The sequence below is a fragment of the Acanthochromis polyacanthus genome, chromosome 19, assembly GCF_021347895.1.
Source record: "Acanthochromis polyacanthus isolate Apoly-LR-REF ecotype Palm Island chromosome 19, KAUST_Apoly_ChrSc, whole genome shotgun sequence".
Taxonomy (NCBI): Eukaryota; Metazoa; Chordata; class Actinopteri; family Pomacentridae; genus Acanthochromis; species Acanthochromis polyacanthus.
The window spans coordinates 31,393,166-31,411,175 of record NC_067131.1 but is presented as its reverse complement, the minus strand read 5'-3'; the positions used below and the strand labels follow the sequence as shown (position 1 = coordinate 31,411,175).

Here is an 18,010-nt window from a genome sequence, read left to right as displayed (position 1 = left end):
CAGTATAGAGGGGGGGTGTTTGTGGGTTTTTAAAGGCATTATGGAGGATGTTTTTTTTTTTTTTGTTTAATTTGTCTGATTCACATAAAATGAATATACTGACCTTTAGTGGACTTGTATGTATGGTCTCTTAAAGAATAAAAAATAAATAAAAATAACTGTGGACATGGCAGGACCTGAAAAACATCAGCCAATCAATGAGCTCGGACCGAGGCGTTTGGTTTGCTCCCTTTCCTGTCAATCAAAAATCTTCCGGCTCAGGCCTAGTTACGTAGATTACGTACGCCTTGGACTTACGTGTTTTCTGTATGTGTTGCTTTGGTATAGCTTCGTAGTTAGCTGGCGACTTGTTTTGCTCATCTTTTTTTACATAATGGCAGATAAAGATCCAGGGGGACCCAGCCGTAAAAGACAACTTCACGAGTCCTACGCAAGTTTCTGGAGGGGGGCGTTTCTTCGTAAATGTTAAGAGGGGGGAGGTTAGAGGGGGGTGAGGGAGAGGTTGTATGTGCGCATGCTACGTTCAAAGTCGTAGGAAATTAAATCTCCTCTAATGCCTTTAAGACTGATAATGATTATTAGTGAGACATTTGGAGCAGATTTTCATTTTTAGGGGTTTCTCACTTTGGCCTTACAGCAAGAAGATCCCCGGTTCAAATCCCGGCCTGGGATCTTTCTGCATGGAGTTTGCATGTTCTCCCTGTGCATGCGTGGGTTTTCTCCGGGTACTCCGGCTTCCTCCCACAGTCCAAAAACATGCTGAGGTTAATTGGTTACTCTAAATTGTCCGTAGGTGTGAATGTGAGTGTGATTGTGTGTCTGTATATGTAGCCCTGTGACAGACTGGTGACCTGTCCAGGGTGTCCCCTGCCTTCACCTGAGTCAGCTGGGATTGACTCCAGCACCCCCCATGACCCTAGTGAGGATAAAGTGGTGTATAGAGGATAATTCCTATTATTGTCATTATTACTAATCATTAATAAAAAATTCAAAGGAACCAGAGATTCCTCACAGATGTGTGTCTGAGTTGTGGTTTTTGTCGCTATTTTGCTTCTGTTTCTTGTTTTTACACATTTTTGTGTGTCTGTTTTCTCTCTTTGTTTCTCTTTATAGTGGTTTTGTGTCTTCCTAGACCTCTTACTGGCTGTTTTTACAGATTTTTCTGTCACTCTGTTGAGGTATTGGGTCTTTTGCATCTCTTTTTAGTTCTTTTATGTCTTATTGTGTCTCTTTGTGTTTTTTTGTGCCTTTCTGTGGTTGTTTTCCAATTTTTGCGGTTGTGTTGTGTGTTCTCGTGTCCCTTTATAGTTTGTTTTATGTCTTGTGTCTTCTGGTTTTTTTCTCTTTTTGTGTCTCTTTATAATTAGTTGGAATCCATTTACTGTCTGTTTTGTGTATTTTGCATCTCTCTGTAGTTTCTTGTGTCTTTGTGTTGTTGTGCGTCTCTTTGGGTCTCGTTGTCTTTATTTTCTACGTCTTTGTGTTGTTGTTGTCTGTTTGTCGTCTCTTTAAAGCTGATTTGTTTCTTCTTCTGGTCTTTTTGTGTCTCTTTGTGGTTTTAAATCAACTTTATGAACACAAACTCTGGTTTGCAGTTTGTCTAAATACTGAACCAGAGATGATTTTGATCAGAAGCTTCCAGTTAATTAAACATGAATGAAGCCGTTAGTTTGTGGAGTCAAGGACAGGAGATGAAACGTTCTTTGAACTTAATGACAGAGAAAAACTTCTGATAAACGATGAGTCAGAGTCTGTTTAGTTAGTTTGCTTCTTTTGGTGTCTCGGTCTTAATTTGATGTTTTTTATAATTTTGCTGATTTTTGTAGTTATTTTGTGTTTCTTTGTATCTTTTTTGCATTTCTCTGTAGGTATTTGGGGTATTTCTTGTTTTTTTGTATTTATCTTTGTATCATTTTGTGTATTTCTGAATAATTTGCATATTTTAAATCTTTTTGTATATTTTGTAAATATTTTGAGTTTCTTTGTATCATTTTATGTATTTTTATAATATTTTGTTCATTTTTGCATTTTTTGTTTATTTTTGTAGTTATTTTGTGTTTCTTTGTAGGTATTTTGTGCACTTTTTTGTGTATTTTTGTATTTATTTTGTGCTTATTGTGTCCTTTGCATCTTTTTTATTCACAGATGTTGAAGAATCTTTTGTATTTTCTGCTGCTTCTAAACAGAACATTTCTGACATGAAAACACCAGAAAACAGCAATCTGACAGATTAAAAACACTCTAAAGACGTTAAAGAAACGCTTCAGGAACAGTTTCCTCAGTTTGTCTGCAATTTTTTTGACTGATTTCAGAAAAAATGAACAAACAGAGACTTTTATAAACGGACCGTCCTGTTTTATTTTACTAAAAAGTTTCTAGAAAAATTCAGATTCTAACAAACTTTCTGAGTTTGGCTCAAAATTGTCCAAAGAAAAACATAAAGTTTCACTAAAGCTTGTAGATGTGATGATAATAAAATAAAACCATGTTCTTCAGATAAACATTCTGCTGGATTCACTCAGTCTGAAAATGAAGAGAAACCTCCTAAAACCCTTTAAAGTCAGAAACTGTTTTTCTGGTTCATCGTCCAGTCTCTAGTTTCTAGTCTCCAGTCTGTCTCCAGTCAGCCGCTGCAGGAACACTTGCACTCCGTCACCACCGGGTACTGAACCGGGATCCAGGCGCACCGGAGGCCGGTCTTCCTGACGCAGCGCCACCGGAGGATGGTGAAGCTGGAGGCCTTGGCCGGTCTGCACAGCATCCCCTCCGGTACCGAGCAGGACCGCCGGCTGTAGCAGCTGCCCACCTTCACGTACCGGGGCCAGAAGCGGCTCCCCAGGTCGCTCCAGGTCCGGAGCACCGGGCAGAGTCCGTAGGACCGGAGCCACAGCTGCAGCCGCCGCCGCTGCTTCCTGCCGAGCGGCGCCGAGAAGTCCAGAGTCCGGATCTGTCTGAGCACGGAGCCGCTCAGCTGCAGCCGCTCCACCTCGTCCCGGTCCTTTCCGGGGCTCCGGTCCTCCGGGGCGGACACCGACATGACCCGCGGGTCGAAGTGTCCCCCCAGCGCCCCGCGGAGCTCCGTCTCGTTCAGGTCCTTCTCCTCCGGGTCCAGCAGCGGGTCCGGGTCCTCCCGCAGCAGCTCCACCGGCAGGGAGCCTCCGGGCACCGGCCGCAGCAGGTAGTAGTGCTGGGAGCGGGTCTGCTGGACCCCGGAGCCCAGAACCAGGACCAGGACCAGCAGCAGGCAGCAGGTCTCCATGTCTGAACCGGATCAGCGCGTAAAGACGCACCGGAGGAGACGTCTCCAGAACTTGATCCCCGCAGAGCTCCTTAGTCCTTGTCCGGGCAGCTCCGGTCTACAGGTCCCGGTCTCTCGGATCCACATGGTGCTGCTTCTGGTTCAGAACTGAAGCCGAACCTCCAACAGCTGAGGTCTCCGCACCGACCCGCCTCCTCCCGGTAAAACCTCAGCCTGATGTTTATCAGGTAGTACAGGGAATACTCTGTGTGAAAGCGGGCTACTTTATTCACTGGTTTACTTCATTAAAACTGAAAAGTAAAAGTACAGATCCAGTATCAGTGGATCCTCATAATAAATAATGTAAAATAAACCATATTAGAGTCTAAATAAACTATTTATCCTTTACTCTTTTATTTCTTTTCTGCTTTGATTCAGGATTAATTTAACTTTGATATTCTGACAAAAAGTTACAAAAAAGACTCAAACTAATTATTATAATATTTATTGTCATTGCATTTCTGCAACGAAACTTTGTTGGCACTCCCAAAAAACAAAAACAACACAGTATAACAAACAACTGTATAAAACACGTATTAAATATATACAATAGTACGTGCATTAGAAATACCACATTTCTACCACTATAACACTGCATAAAACAGCAGTAGCACAGTATTACAGTACACCAGTACACAACACACATGTACAGAAAAACTGGATTTAAAGCCTCACCTGGTATTATCTGTTCTGTCCCAGCTGAATGATTCCACATGTGGACCAAGGGACCCATTTTCTCATAGCACCATCTGACCAGTACCAGTAACTTCTGCTTGAACCTTGGAGGCACACTTATCTGCTCTGGATTTATCCTGACAGAAATCTTTAAACACAAAACGCATCATACATTAAACAAGTAAAGAAGAAAAACATGGTTAAAGTGACCCATATAGTGCTATTTACTGCCCATGTCAGTGTGATACAGCCAGCAGATTTGGTCCACTAAGTCTTTCTCTGTCAAAAGAGCAGCTTTACCAGAAAATTCTGCTGGGAAAATAGAAGATTACATTACATTCTGTAACTGGGTCAAAGTCTTACCTTTCAATGTGTTGTTTGTCTGGCCTGCTTTGGTCATCAGATTCATCTCAGCAGCAAACAGCAGAAAAACGAGAGATAAAATTTACCAAAGAGACCTAGCTAACGGACAAAGCTAACAGACCTAGCCAACGGACGAAGCTAACAGACCTAGCTAACGGACGTAGCTAACAGACCTAGCTAACGGACGAAGCTAACAGACCTAGCTAATGGACGTAGCTAACAGACCTAGCCAATGGACGTAGCTAACAGACCTAGCCAATAGACGTAGCTAACAGACCTAGCCAATAGACGTAGCTAACAGACCTAGCTAACGGACGTAGCTAACAGACCTAGCTAATGGACGTAGCTAACAGACCTAGCCAATAGACGTAGCTAACAGACCTAGCCAATAGACGTAGCTAACAGACCTAGCCAATAGACGTAGCTAACAGACCTAGCTAACGGACGTAGCTAACAGACCTAGCCAATAGACGTAGCTAACAGACCTAGCCAACGGACGAAGCTAACAGACCTAGCTAACGGACGAAGCTAACAGACCTAGCTAACGGACGTAGCTAACAGACCTAGCTAATGGACGTAGCTAACAGACCTAGCCAATGGACGTAGCTAACAGACCTAGCCAATAGACGTAGCTAACAGACCTAGCCAATAGACGTAGCTAACAGACCTAGCTAACGGACGTAGCTAACAGACCTAGCTAATGGACGTAGCTAACAGACCTAGCCAATGGACGTAGCTAACAGACCTAGCTAATGAACGTACCAAACAGACCTAGCCAATGGACGTAGCTAACAGACCTAGCTAATGGACGTACCAAACAGACCTAGCCAATGGACGTACCAAACAGACCTAGCCAATGGACGTAGCTAACAGACCTAGCTAATGGACGTAGCAAACAGACCTAGCCAATGGACGTAGCTAACAGATCTAGCCAATAGACGTAGCTAACAGACCTAGCTCGCACACTGACTGACGGAGCTAACACGCTCACACGAGCACACGCATACATACACACCTAGCTAACAGACGTAGCTAACGGACATAGCTAACACATACAGAGAGCAAGACATGCGCGCTCTAATGCCCACGGTTTAAATTTAACGTTTATCCGGTAACATTACCTTGGCTAACTTCTTAACATTATCAACAAATGTAAAAAACAAACTCTGTCAAAATTTCATCAGCAAGTAGTCAGCTGAAGTCCAGTCCTCTGACTAGCTGAGGAGAGCGTCTCTTTTCTTCTCTCAGTTACCGTTGGACACACCGGCCGTTACCTGACCAAACTGCTTCAATTTAACGTAAAATTACAAAACAATGAAGTGAGTTACCTGCTGGAGTCACGGACAAAAAAGTAGAATCTTGATGAGGGAGGTCCGGGAAATGAGTTTGAAATAAAACAGGCGGCCAGACATTTGTTAAAGTTCAGGAGAATATTAAGATGGCGGCTCCTCCTCCTTTTCATGATGATGAAGAAAATATGTTTGTTGGAACGATGCAAAATGTACTGCTGAAAGTTACTGTAATGTGATTTACAGTAAAAAAATTATTTACTGTAAATCTAGCCTCTCAGTGAATTTTACCCATGATGCATTGCAGATCTACAGCAACTTACTGTAAACAGGTTCTACAGTAGATATTTGGTCATTTTACAGTAATATTACTGTAAAAACTACAGAAACTTGTTGCAGTGTACAGCATCAGCTCCAAACAGAAACAAGAGTCAGTTTAACCTGGTTAGTCTGTCTCTGGTCAGAGATAGGGACAGAAAACCAGAGAGAACGAGATGAAAATCAGAAAAATGAGACACAAACAAGATGAGACACTACACAAACAAAACTAAACAAACACACAATTACAAAAACAAAACAAAAAGACAAACTTTCCATCTGACATTTAGACGTTTTTCTGATCATTCTGACTTCCTGCTGCTGGATCAGAAGCTGCAGGTTTCTGGTTTCTCTCCGACCTCCGGCTCCTGGTGGATTCTGGGTAATATTCTGGTGTGATGACCGATAACCTGTCAGCTGGAGATCTGATAACAGAGGAGCCATGAGGGCCCAGAGGAGCCATGAGGGCCCAGAGGACCAAGCTGGAGTCTAATCTTGAGAATCCCAGAAACACCAGTTTAACTCTAAAATGTTTCTATTCTGCAGTGACCAATTTCTCACAAAGCTAGAAAAATGAGACACAAAATGTGAAAAATGAGAAAATTGAGACACAAAATGAGAAAAATGAGACAGTATGAGAAAAATGAGACACAAAATGAAAAAAATGAGACAAAATGAGAAAAATTTGTCACAAAACCAGAAAAATGAGACACAAAATGAGAAAAATGAGAAAACTGAGACAAAATGAGAAAATGAGAAAAAATGAGACATGAGAAAAATGAGACACAATGAGAAAAAAGTGAAACAAAATGACATGAGACACAAAATGAAAAACGAGACAAAAAGAAAAAAAATTTACTCAAAATGAAAAAAAAATTGACACAAAATGTGAAGCATCATTGTAAATGAGGTCTGAAGTTTCAATTAAATTTCTTCAAAAATCTGGCAAACAACACTAGTTGTTGGAGTTCTAGCTGTTCTCAGTTCTTCAGTAAACCTGTAGTTCCTCCCGTTAGAACAGGAACGTGTTGAGTGTTTGGTTTTAGTCTTTAAATATCATCTCTGGAGCTTTTTAAAGGTTCCTCTGAATCTGTCTGATTGACTGATCACTGGGATTTATTGGGGAAACTGAGGACGTTTAATGGATGAAACAACAGAGTAGAAAAACATCTGGTACAACATCTGGATTCCACAGAGTCATCCAGCTGCTGCAGATGATGACTGTGGAGCAGACAGACGGTGAAACCTGAAGCCGATAAAGCACCTTGAAGCCCAAATGGAGCGTTTAAATGAGCCTTTAAAGCTCTGTAAACAGCAAATGGCGGCTGATTGTGTTGATTAGTGTGGTTTAGTGTTGTGTTGTTTGTTGTGTTGTTATCTGGTGTTGTCCAGAGGGTCCTGACTCTTCGTCCTGGGAGGCCGGCTGATCCAAAATCAGATTGAACATCAGAGGTCCGTCACTGAAGCTGAGAAAATCAAAGAGATTCCAAACATGTGGAGGAAAAACTGGAACCCATGGAGACTGTAGTAATGGTGGTAATGGTTCTAATGGTTCCAGTGGTGATAACGCTAACGGCACCACGAGGCTTCTGATGATAAGTGAAGGAGATCCCATGACGTCATGTGTTTACTCACTGGAGTTAAATTTAAACAAGAAGAATCAAAGTAGCACAAATGATTGATCAAAAAGCACTCTTTCAGCTGTTGGTCTCCATCAATCTGAACGTTCTTCTTTCTAAACTGTTAAACTCTGTCAGGTTCCTCAGGGATCCTGATCATCAGAACCTTTCAGGTCCAGACTCTAGTTCTCAGGTGGGCTGAGGTCTGGACTCTGACTCCTCCAGAACTTCCTCCTTGTTGTCTTCAAACATCTCTGCTGATCTTTGTCTGTTTGTTTTGACTCATCATCTGGATGGAAAACTGATCTTCTCCACGTCTCAGTTCTCTTCAGACTGCATCAGGTTGTCCTCCAGGATTTCATTTATCCTCTACCTTTACCAGCCTTCCAGGACCTGCTGCTGAGGAGTACCATGATGCTGCCACTACCGTGCTTCATGTCATGATGCTGCCTCCACCGTGCTTCACAGGGAAAGCCAATTTAACTCGAACTTGATCCTAACTTAAACCAGACTTATAGCCTGACTTAAAGCCGATATAAAGTTGGTTTAACTCCATTTTAAAGATGATTTAAACTTGATATAAAGCTAACTTAAGTTAAATTTATATTTAAATCTGACATGAAAATAATTTAATCCTGATTCAAACCTGATTTAAAGATTTTGTATAGATCACAGATGTTCTGATAAAGTTTGAGCTTTTTTGGATGAAAACATAGTAACACACTGTTTCTAACAGCTGAAGACAAATGTGGAATAAAGACAATTTTGAAATAAACCTCTCAGCTGCAGCTTGTTTCCTCGTGCAGTTTTAAAGCAGTTCCAACGCAGCTCTACTGCGACTCTAATGCGACTCTGAAGCGGCTCTAATGCGGCTCTAATGCAGCTCTAATGCAGCTTTAATGAAGCTTTAATGCAGCTCTCATGCAGCTCTCATGCAGCTCCAGTCTTGTTTCCAGAGCTGCTGCTGTCTGAAGAGCTTCTTCAGGAATCCTGTGGTTTGGATTCTGAGTTCTCCGGCGGTAAAAGCTGCCAGCGATGAGATTCCAGCTGCTTCAAACTCCTGCATGATGCCCTGTGACCGTCGCAGCTTCAGAGATTCCTGCAATTTAAACCCGATTTAAAAACAACTGAATGACAGTTTAAGCTGATCTAAATGTGACAGAAACGAGATTGGAGCCCAATTTAAACCCTAGTTAAACCTGATGGAAAGCTAATTTAAACCTGATTCAAACCTGATTTAAACTTGATCTAATCTTGATTTAAACCTGATCTAAACCTGATGGAAAGCTAATTTAAACCTGATTTAAACTTGATTTAAACCTGATTTAAATCTGATTTAAATCTGATCTAAACCTGATTTAAGCCTGAACTGGGATCATGTTTACGCCTCAGACGTTGTTGAGTTTTAGTTTTGAAATCGACTGGACATGTGAGCCAGGATGAATCAGCCCTCAGAGCTGCTCCTCCGTCCAGTGAACCTGCAGCAGAATTACCTGATTGGACGTTACCTGCAGCTCACCTGGTGTTACCTTACCTGTGATTGGCAGAGCTTGACTCACATTCCCAACATGCCTCAGATACGGTGGCGACGAAAACCGGAGTCTGATAAAAGACAAACTCTCAGGTTTAAGTGCACGACATCCACATGAGACCAAGTTTATTTCAGAGCTTAGACACGTCCGTCGTGGTGAGGCTGCATGAAAACACCGAGCGTTCCTCCAGCAGTCCTTCAGCCGCTAATAAATAAAGTCTTGATGCCTCTCTGGGCAAACGATGCAAAAATATACAGATAGAAGGTCTCTGATTTTTAGGATCTGCTCAGAATACTGGAGTAGGACGGCCAACAGACAGGAAATAAACAGAATAACATGAAAATAATCAAAGTGTGTCACTGTCCAGGATTTAGTCTGAGCCCAGAAACACTCCTGAGGACGGACATTAAAAGCTCAAAGTTCAACGTTTGGAATCTGAACTTCAAAATAAAAGTCTTCAGCTTTTATTTTTGTAGCTGCAGCCGACAGTTTTCACACCTTTAAGATCTCCAGGTAGCTTTGGATTAAAACACAAACAACCAGGTTCTAAAAATGAACCCAAACCAGGTTTAAATAAGGTTTAATTCAGGTTTTAATAAAGTTTATTTTAGGTTTAAAAAAAAAGTTTAATTCAGGTTCAAATGAAGTTTAATTCAGGCTTAAATGCAGTTTAATTGAGGATTAAAGGAGACGTAAATCAAGTCCACAGTTACTTGAGGTTTAAGTTGGTTTTAAGTCAGGTTTAAGGCATGTTTAAATCTAGTTTAATCCAAGTTAAAGTCAGGTTTAAATTACCTTTAAGTTGATTCCATAGTGGCTTTAAATCAGGTTCAAATAAGGCTTAAATCTGGTTTGAGTCAGGGTTAAATTAACTGTAAAACATACTTAAATGACTCAGTATTAATTTCAGCTTAAATGAGGCATTGCATCAGGTTTAATTTAGGTTTAAACTGGGCTTTGAATCAGGTTTAATTGGGGTTTAATTGAAGTGTAAATCTGACCTTGTGTCAAGTTGAATCATGTTTATTCAGGCTTAGACTTGGCTTTAAATCAGGTTTGAATCAGGTTTATTAAGGCTTAAACTGGGCTTTAAATCAGGTTTAAATCAGGTTTATTAAGGCTTAAACTGGGCTTTAAATCAGGTTTAAATCAGGTTTATTAAGGCTTAAACTGGGCTTTAAATCAGGTTTAAATCAGCCTGTTTCAGACAATTCTCGAGTCATTTAGAAGAAATCTTTTATAAATGTAAGGCCTTTATAGAATTTGTTTCTTTTTTTTGTTATTTTGACAGATTGATCGGTTGCTGTGGAAACAAAACAAGAAGATCTGTCGTCGTCATAGCAACCAAACTGATGGCTTCAGCTACAAAAGTAAAACTCCAGTTACAATAAGACTAATCAGGTTAACATGTGGGGATGTTAGACAAGAAGATCGACGCCAGAATCACATCTGTGTGTGAAAGAAAGTGTTCAGTTTGGACGATAACTGGGAAAAAGTTCATTTTTCAACCATAGAAATGAATCCTGTCGCTACAAATGAATTAGTGGTTCAGAGAAACGGACCCAATAAGGAGGTTTTTAAATAAGATCTGGATCCTTTGGTGACTTTACATCCGAGTTTATTGTAGTTTATAAAAGAAAAAGCTGCTTTTAATGGTGGAGCAGGAGATAGTTAGCCTAGCTTAGCAGTTTTTAAAAGAAAAAAAAAGATTTTAATGGTGAGTGCTTAGCATAACAACAGTACAAACTTAATGTAAACGTAACTTACCTTTAGTAAAGTTACCTTTAGATCGTTCATTTTGCAGTAATTGTAGTTTATAAACTTGATATTTTGCAGAGACTAAAGAGAAACTAGGTAGCAGACGTGATTCTGGTTGTGATCTTTCCGTCAAACTTCATAAATATTATAAATATAAATATTATAAACCAAAGTGCAGCAGATGTTTAGTGCATGTCTGGTCGTAAAGCTGGACTCTTTGGGCCTTTCAGACAGGAAACGTTTCGGTGTAGAAGCTGCCACGGGTCACAAACCCTCCATTAGCTTTTATTCCATAGTTCAATGTGCAAAGATTAAAACAGTGTGCATAAAGAATGTGTGCACGTTCAGACAGAAGTGGGGAAATATCACCAGAATACAGGAAACACTTCTAAAACTGTACCACCTCACAGTAATCAGATTACTTCTAACAGCAGAGTACTCTCTCTAAAATACCACTTCAGATTTGTATTTAAGCTCAGGCCCACAGCTGGAAGTTTGGCTCATTTTGGATGTTTTTAGGATTAATTATGACATTCTTCATTATTCTGAACTAATTGTTGAGCAATTTTGGAACTATTTAAAGTGATTTTGGACAAAACTGGAGTCATTTTGAAGAATTTGAACTAATGTTGGAAAATATCTCAGCCACTTTGGACAACTTTTGTTAGTTTAGACAATTTTAAACTAAGTTCAGGTCAAGTTTTAGCCACTATGAACAAACTTTCAGTCATTCGGCGCAGTTTTCACCTCATTTTAGACATTTATTGAGTGTTTTTAGAATAATTTTGAGTCATTTTGGACGTATTTATATGTAGTTTTGAACAGTATTTTCAACTAATAAAACAAACTAATAAAATCTGAGCCATTTTGGGAAACTATACCAAAAATATTTAAGTCATTACAAACAATCTGGAGTCATTTTGGAACTACTTAAAGTGATTTTGGATTGTATTCTCAACTATAATGTTGGACAAAATTGGAGCCATTTTGGGAAATTTTAATACATTTTGAAAAATATTTGAGACATTTTCTAAAAAAAATGTTGTTTCAGACAATTTTAAACTCATTTTGGACTATTGTTAAGTCAAACAATTTTAGGTCATTTTGGATGTTTTTTATGATTAATTCATGACATTTGTCATTATTCTATAGAAATTTTCAACAAATCTTTAACAGTTTTACAACCGGTCTGAACGAATTTTGAGTCATTTTGAACAAGCTTAGACGATTTTAACTAATGTTGAACAAACTTTGTATTTAAAATGACTGTGGATAATACTGGAGTTATTTAGTGATTTTTAAAAATATTTCTGAGTAATTTCGGGCAATTATTTTTAATTTTGGACAATTTTGTGAATAACTTCAGACATTTTGAACTTATAATACCTCATTTCAGACATCTGTTATGTGTTTGTGTTCAAGTTTTGTCGTGTTAGACAATTTTTTTCACCAATGTTGGAAAAAATTTGAGCCATTATTGGCAATTTGAACTAATTCTGGAAAATATTTGAATAATTTTCAACAAGTTCTGTTATTTTAGACAACTTCAAGCTAATTTTAGACCATTTTCACGTCATTACAAACAATTTTGACTCATTTTGGACAAACTTTGAACCCATTCAGACAATTTTATGTCATTTTGGATCCATTTTGAGATTGTAGACGTGTTTAAAGTGATTTCAGATTTCATTTAGGGAAGTTTTTGTTCAATTTCAAAACCATTTTGAACAGTTGTGAGTCATTTACTTCACTTCTTGGAGGCCTGAGTTTTCAGTATCGTTCTTCTAAAGCAGCTGGTTTGACGTTCAGGAGAGGAAATGTTTAAAAGGTTTAATCTATCTGTCTATCTGAAATACTCTTCTTACTAAAAGGTGTCACAGCTCAGAATGCCTGAACGTTCCAGTGACGTTCCTTCACTCCTGCTGGATTTCAGAATGCAGTCAGTCAGTTTTTGTGCACGTTGAGAGTAAAGAACTGAAGAGGAAAAACACCAGCAGCCTTCCAGAACACGACAGGAAGCAGAAAAACAAAAACTGCACAACACAAACGGCGTCTGGTCCGACTGGGAACCGAGCGGACGACGAAGCTCCAGTCCAGAGAAACCAACGGCTACAGACTACTTCATGCCAACAAACACAGATAAAATAGGACGTCTTGCAAGAATACAAAAATACTTTCAGGTTTGGTTGGTGACTGAGGCAGGTCACGTGCTCGGAGGGTAAATAGAGATTTTTTTTCTTCAATTCAACCACAAGTCGACATTAAAAGCTCAATCGTCACAGGAGACCACGAACAGACGGACATTCACTTCAAGTAGAGCAGAATCCATGCCGACAGAACCCAAACAGAGTCAGACCAGCGCTTATTTTCTGGGTTTGTTTTCATTTTTTTGGTCGACGTTCAGAGTCGTGTGCAAAGTTCCTGGAGGGAGAAGCAGTGCTCAGTTTCTCGTTGCATTGATTATTTTCTGCGTAACAGTCGAAGCCATGGGTTCTGAGGCTTGGCGGAGTTGAACCAGCAACTTTAGTTTACAATCTGTGGAGGTGGGAGGGCTGCTGGCGGCCAATCAGAGCTGTGGGGGAGACACGGAGACGTTCAGTTAGCAACAAACATCCTACCTCATAAAAAAAATCCCTGAAATCAAACCAATTATCAACCAGAACCTAAAAACAGAATGAAACAGAATGAAACTTTACACGTGTTTTTAAACTACTAATGTCCATCTTGTAAAGCGTCTTTGAGTGACCAAAGAAGCGTTATATAAATTTGATGCATTATTATTATTATTATCATTATTATTATTATTATTAATATTAATGTGTGATGGAGCATCTATCAGGAAAAATAACCAAATCTGAGTATAAAACTGAGATATTTCATTAAAAAAAAAATCACCATATTCTACACATCTTAAATAAAAATTTACTGAAAAATAAACCTTTAACCAGATTCTGTAAAACACAATATAATATATTGAGTTTGTGGGAATATGACGGCATATATTTGTATATATTATATACAAATATATACCGTCATATTGGAAATGTTGGGTTCTACGTCGGAGCTGTTGGGTTCTATATTGGAGCTGTTGGGTTCTATATTGGAGTTGTTGGGTTCTATATTGGAGCTGTTGGGTTCTATGTCGGAGTTGTTGGGTTCTATATTGGAGCTGTTAGGTTCTATGTCGGAGCTGTTGGGTTCTACGTTGGAGCTGTTGGGTTCTATATTGGAGCTGCTGGGTTCTATATTAGAGTTGTTGGGTTCTATATTGGAGTTGTTGGGTTCTATATTGGAGCTGTTGGGTTCTACGTTGGAGCTGTTGGGTTCTATATTGGAGTTGTTGGGTTCTATATTGGAGTTGTTGGGTTCTATGTCGGAGTTGTTGGGTTCTATATTGGAGCTGTTAGGTTCTATGTCGGAGCTGTTGGGTTCTATATTGGAGCTGTTGGGTTCTATATTAGAGGTGTTGGGTTCTATATTGGAGTTGTTGGGTTCTATATTGGAGCTGTTGGGTTCTATGTCGGAGCTGTTGGGTTCTATGTCGGAGCTGTTGGGTTCTATGTCGGAGCTGTTGGGTTCTATGTCGGAGCTGTTGGGTTCTACGTTGGAGCTGTTGGGTTCTACGTTGGAGCTGTTGGGTTCTATATTAGAGTTGTTGGGTTCTATATTGGAGCTGTTGGGTTCTACGTTGGAGCTGTTGGGTTCTATATTGGAGTTGTTGGGTTCTATATTGGAGTTGTTGGGTTCTATGTCGGAGTTGTTGGGTTCTATATTGGAGCTGTTAGGTTCTATGTCGGAGCTGTTGGGTTCTATATTGGAGCTGTTGGGTTCTATATTAGAGTTGTTGGGTTCTATATTGGAGCTGTTGGGTTCTATATTGGAGTTGTTGGGTTCTATATTGGAGCTGTTGGGTTCTATGTCGGAGCTGTTGGGTTCTATGTCGGAGCTGTTGGGTTCTACGTTGGAGCTGTTGGGTTCTACGTTGGAGCTGTTGGGTTCTACGTTGGAGCTGTTGGGTTCTACGTTGGAGCTGTTGGGTTCTACGTTGGAGCTGTTGGGTTCTACGTTGGAGTTGTTGGGTTCTACGGCGGAGCTGTTTGGTTCTACGTAGAAGCTGTTGGGTTCTATGTCGTAACGGAACCAGAATCCCTAAACATTCCAGGTTACCTGTTAGCTTTAATACCTACGTGTTCTACAGCGTGCTGCTGAGGATCTCCGACACCTGCGCGTTGGTTTGGTCGTCCGAGTCCACTTCCTGGGCGGCGGCTCCCTCAGGCTCCTCCCCCTCAGGCTCGTCCCCCTCGCCTGCAGACACGACCACCGACACGCCGGCTGCCTTCACCGCCTCCCTAGTGCCGCCGTCCAGCTCTTCCTCCCAGCTCGGCTCCTTGCAGGGCTCCACGAAGATCCTGCGGATATGGGGGCGGGGCTCCCGGTGTCGCCCCTTTCGGCTCTCCAGGACGCAGGAGGCGTGGCTTACGTAGGTGTTGCCCTGCGGCGAGGGCAGGTCGTGGTCGGGCTGCTTGGTGTAGACGCCCTCACACAGGGACCCGGTGGTGTCGCCGTGGCCCCGGAGCCAGCGCTGGGGACCGCTGAAGTACTGCCCCCGGTGGCTCCGGGACAAAAGCTTACGTTTGGAGGGTGGGTTGGCGAGGGCCCTGAAGGGGGCGGAGCCTTCTTTAGACAGCGACAGACCCTCCAGAGTCCTGGTGGTGTCGGACAGAGACGGAGACAAAGGAAGGGACGGGGAGGACGGCAGCAGGGGGGAGGACTTGTCCCTCACCTCCGAAGACAGGGGGAGGTCTCTGGGAGGACAGACACTGTACCTAGAGGACAGAGTAATCAGATTACACTACACGGAGGACAGAGTAATGAGATTACACAACATGGAGGACAGTGTAATCAGATTACTGATTACTGTAATCAGTATTCTCTAATCTGATTACAGAAATCTGTAAATAGTATAACTACAGATGACTGTAACTTCACTTAATGAAGAAAAGTTCTACCTTCAAACTGAAGTACATAAAGTTGGCAATACGACCAAAAACAACATGACGGGACCACGAACAGTTTGAAATGGATATAAATGTGATGAAAAACCATCACAGGGACTAAAAAAACAGCAAGAACAACCACAAAATGTAAATTTCTGCAATAAACCTGGACGATAACATCGACTACATGCCAGAAATAACTGGAACATGTTTGATTATTTGACAAAAATTTGAAAAGCTTGGAATGGACGATGTCTTCTTGTGGTCGATTTGTGTCATATTTTGACTGCTTTGTGTCATTTTAATCGTTTTGCGTCGTATTTTGGTCGTTGTGTCATATTCTGGTCGTGTGTTAAACCTGAGCTCGTGGATCTGCAGGACGTCTGGAGCGCTGCCGCCCAGCGAGTGAACGGCCTGCTGGGAAAGATCGGCACCCGGTGAGTACAGAAGGTCGAGTTCTCGGGGACTCAGTGCGTCGCTGGAGTCGTAGTCGCTGTCAGTCGGCAGGAAAACCTCCGAGGAGGCGTCTTCATCAGAGCCGAGCAGAGAGTCTGTCAGACAGAGAGGGAAGTTTCAGTTTCTATCGTTTGTACAGTTCAGGGTTAGAAATACGCCTGCAGAGCCTCACCGCTTATGCCTTTCCGGCGGCGCAGCTCTGGTGACGGTGACGGCGTGGGCAGGTAGTCCATGGTGGACGAGGTGGAGTCGGTCTTCTGCTGGCCGGAGTCGGACTCCGGGGCGCTGGCGTCCACCAGGCAGGTGATGGGGACGCCGCCCCGAGGCTGCTTGTAGCGGGCGGACTGCAGCGCATCCGTTATCCAGCGCAGGTCACGACGCATTTCATCCAGCTGCTGCAGGAACACGAGCAGGAAGGAGGTTAACAGAGCAGGAAGTAGAGAAAATCTACGTTTCTATGCAGATTCTACAACTACAGTTCTACAGTTTCATTTATCAGACGCTTTTGTCCAAAGCGACGTACAACATGAGCAAGAATTCAGACATAAGGAAAAACCTGTAGTAAGTGCACAAAGGGATTCAAGTGTGATTGGTCAAAGGTGTTGCCATCAAGTTGCAGAAGAATTGCCAACACCCCCCCCCCCCCTTTTTCCTTCAACTTTGTCAGCGCTAAATAAGTGCTGGGTTTTGGACCACCTGACTTATTCTACCCCTAAGGTGGAGTCAGATTAAGTGCCTAGGTGTTCTCTGAACAATTGAGTCTTCAGTTGTCTCTTAAAAGTAGAAAGGGACTCAGCAGAACGCACAGAGTTTGGTAGATTGTTCCACCATTTGGGAACAACAGAGGAGAAGAGTCCGGCTAGGGATGACAGGATGTTCTGTTCATCAGTTGGTTCGAACAGCATCAGCCTGACTTGTTTTAGCTTTTTTTGCTCCGGTCTCGTTTCTCCTCACTGTTAGCTTGGTTCTTTCAGTCTGCTCTGCTCCTCTGTTCACTGTTTTATCTCCTCATCCTCCAGATGTTTTCTATCTTCATGTTTCCAGACTTTTCCTCTCTTCTCTGCTCATCATCAGTAGAAAGACGTTTCACCATGCTGGGTGGATCTCCAACTACTACTCTCATTTTTGCTGTTTTGCTGTGGCATTAATGTCTTTTTTTTTGTCCTTTTGGGACAGTTTTATCTCATTTCTGTCATTTATGTGTCTCAGTTTCCTCACTTTGTGTCTGTTTTTTCTTGCTTCATGGTGTTTTTGGTCTCACACTGTGGAGTTCTCAGAGGTGTGTGGAGCTTTCAGTCATTTTCATGTTCTGGGGAAGAGTCTGAAGCAGAAGATAAATCTGATATTTGAGGAACATCAGCAGGACTCGGTCTGGAAATGCTACGCACGCTGTGAAACTGTCTAATAGATGTGGGAAAGATTCCTCAAACGAAGCATCTGCAACTTCAAAAGCTGGAATAAAATCTTGAGAAGCAGCAGTTTCAGAAGTAAATCTCATCTTCAGGGTGATTTTATTTCAGCTTCTCTCTGCAGACAAACAAAGGAGGCGTGAAGACAGTAAGAGTCCAACAGTCTGACAGTTTATAGCTGCAGTTAAACGGGTTGTTTTTCTGCTGTTAAAGCGTCTGCAGATCTGTGCAGAAACTAATGCAGGAAGAAAACCAAACCGCAGCAGCGATTTTAAAGTTTGGAAAAAACGACCACA

The 18,010-nt window shown here is 41.6% G+C and overlaps 3 protein-coding genes across 12 annotated transcripts in view; all 3 read right to left on the bottom strand.

Annotated features, from left to right (window-relative positions):
• Positions 1–26: 26 nt before the first annotated feature.
• Positions 27–6,522, bottom strand: nog3 (noggin 3). Of its 10 annotated transcripts, XM_051939142.1 has the most exons (5): positions 4,952–6,522; positions 4,822–4,899; positions 4,337–4,509; positions 3,974–4,121; positions 27–3,549 (listed from the first exon to the last, which is right to left on the bottom strand). In XM_051939142.1, exon 5 carries the CDS (start codon positions 3,257–3,259, stop codon positions 2,624–2,626), a length of 636 nt encoding a protein of 211 aa, XP_051795102.1. In that variant the 5' UTR covers positions 3,260–3,549; positions 3,974–4,121; positions 4,337–4,509; positions 4,822–4,899; positions 4,952–6,522; the 3' UTR covers positions 27–2,623. The 10 variants fall into 10 exon arrangements, with proteins under 10 accessions (XP_051795102.1, XP_051795097.1, XP_051795096.1 ...); XM_051939137.1 differs by having other exon boundaries at positions 4,822–6,522; XM_051939136.1 differs by having other exon boundaries at positions 4,337–4,535; positions 4,874–6,522.
• Positions 6,523–9,187: 2,665 nt separating this feature from the next.
• Positions 9,188–18,010, bottom strand: part of ankfn1 (ankyrin repeat and fibronectin type III domain containing 1) — a 123,178-nt gene continuing 114,355 nt past the window's right edge. The window contains exons 23-26 of the mRNA XM_051939134.1: positions 16,478–16,700; positions 16,208–16,400; positions 15,040–15,678; positions 9,188–13,424 (exon numbers count right to left, since the gene is read on the bottom strand). Coding sequence (XP_051795094.1) covers positions 15,045–15,678; positions 16,208–16,400; positions 16,478–16,700 — 1,050 coding nt within the window. The 3' untranslated portion in view covers positions 9,188–13,424; positions 15,040–15,044. The remainder of the gene's footprint in view (positions 13,425–15,039; positions 15,679–16,207; positions 16,401–16,477; positions 16,701–18,010) is intronic.
• LOC127531007 (GATA zinc finger domain-containing protein 14-like) lies at positions 13,419–15,009 on the bottom strand. Its single transcript, XM_051939009.1, has 3 exons — positions 14,994–15,009; positions 13,883–14,934; positions 13,419–13,424 (listed from the first exon to the last, which is right to left on the bottom strand). The coding sequence occupies exons 1-3, from the start codon at positions 15,007–15,009 to the stop codon at positions 13,419–13,421; spliced, it is 1,074 nt and encodes a 357-aa protein (XP_051794969.1).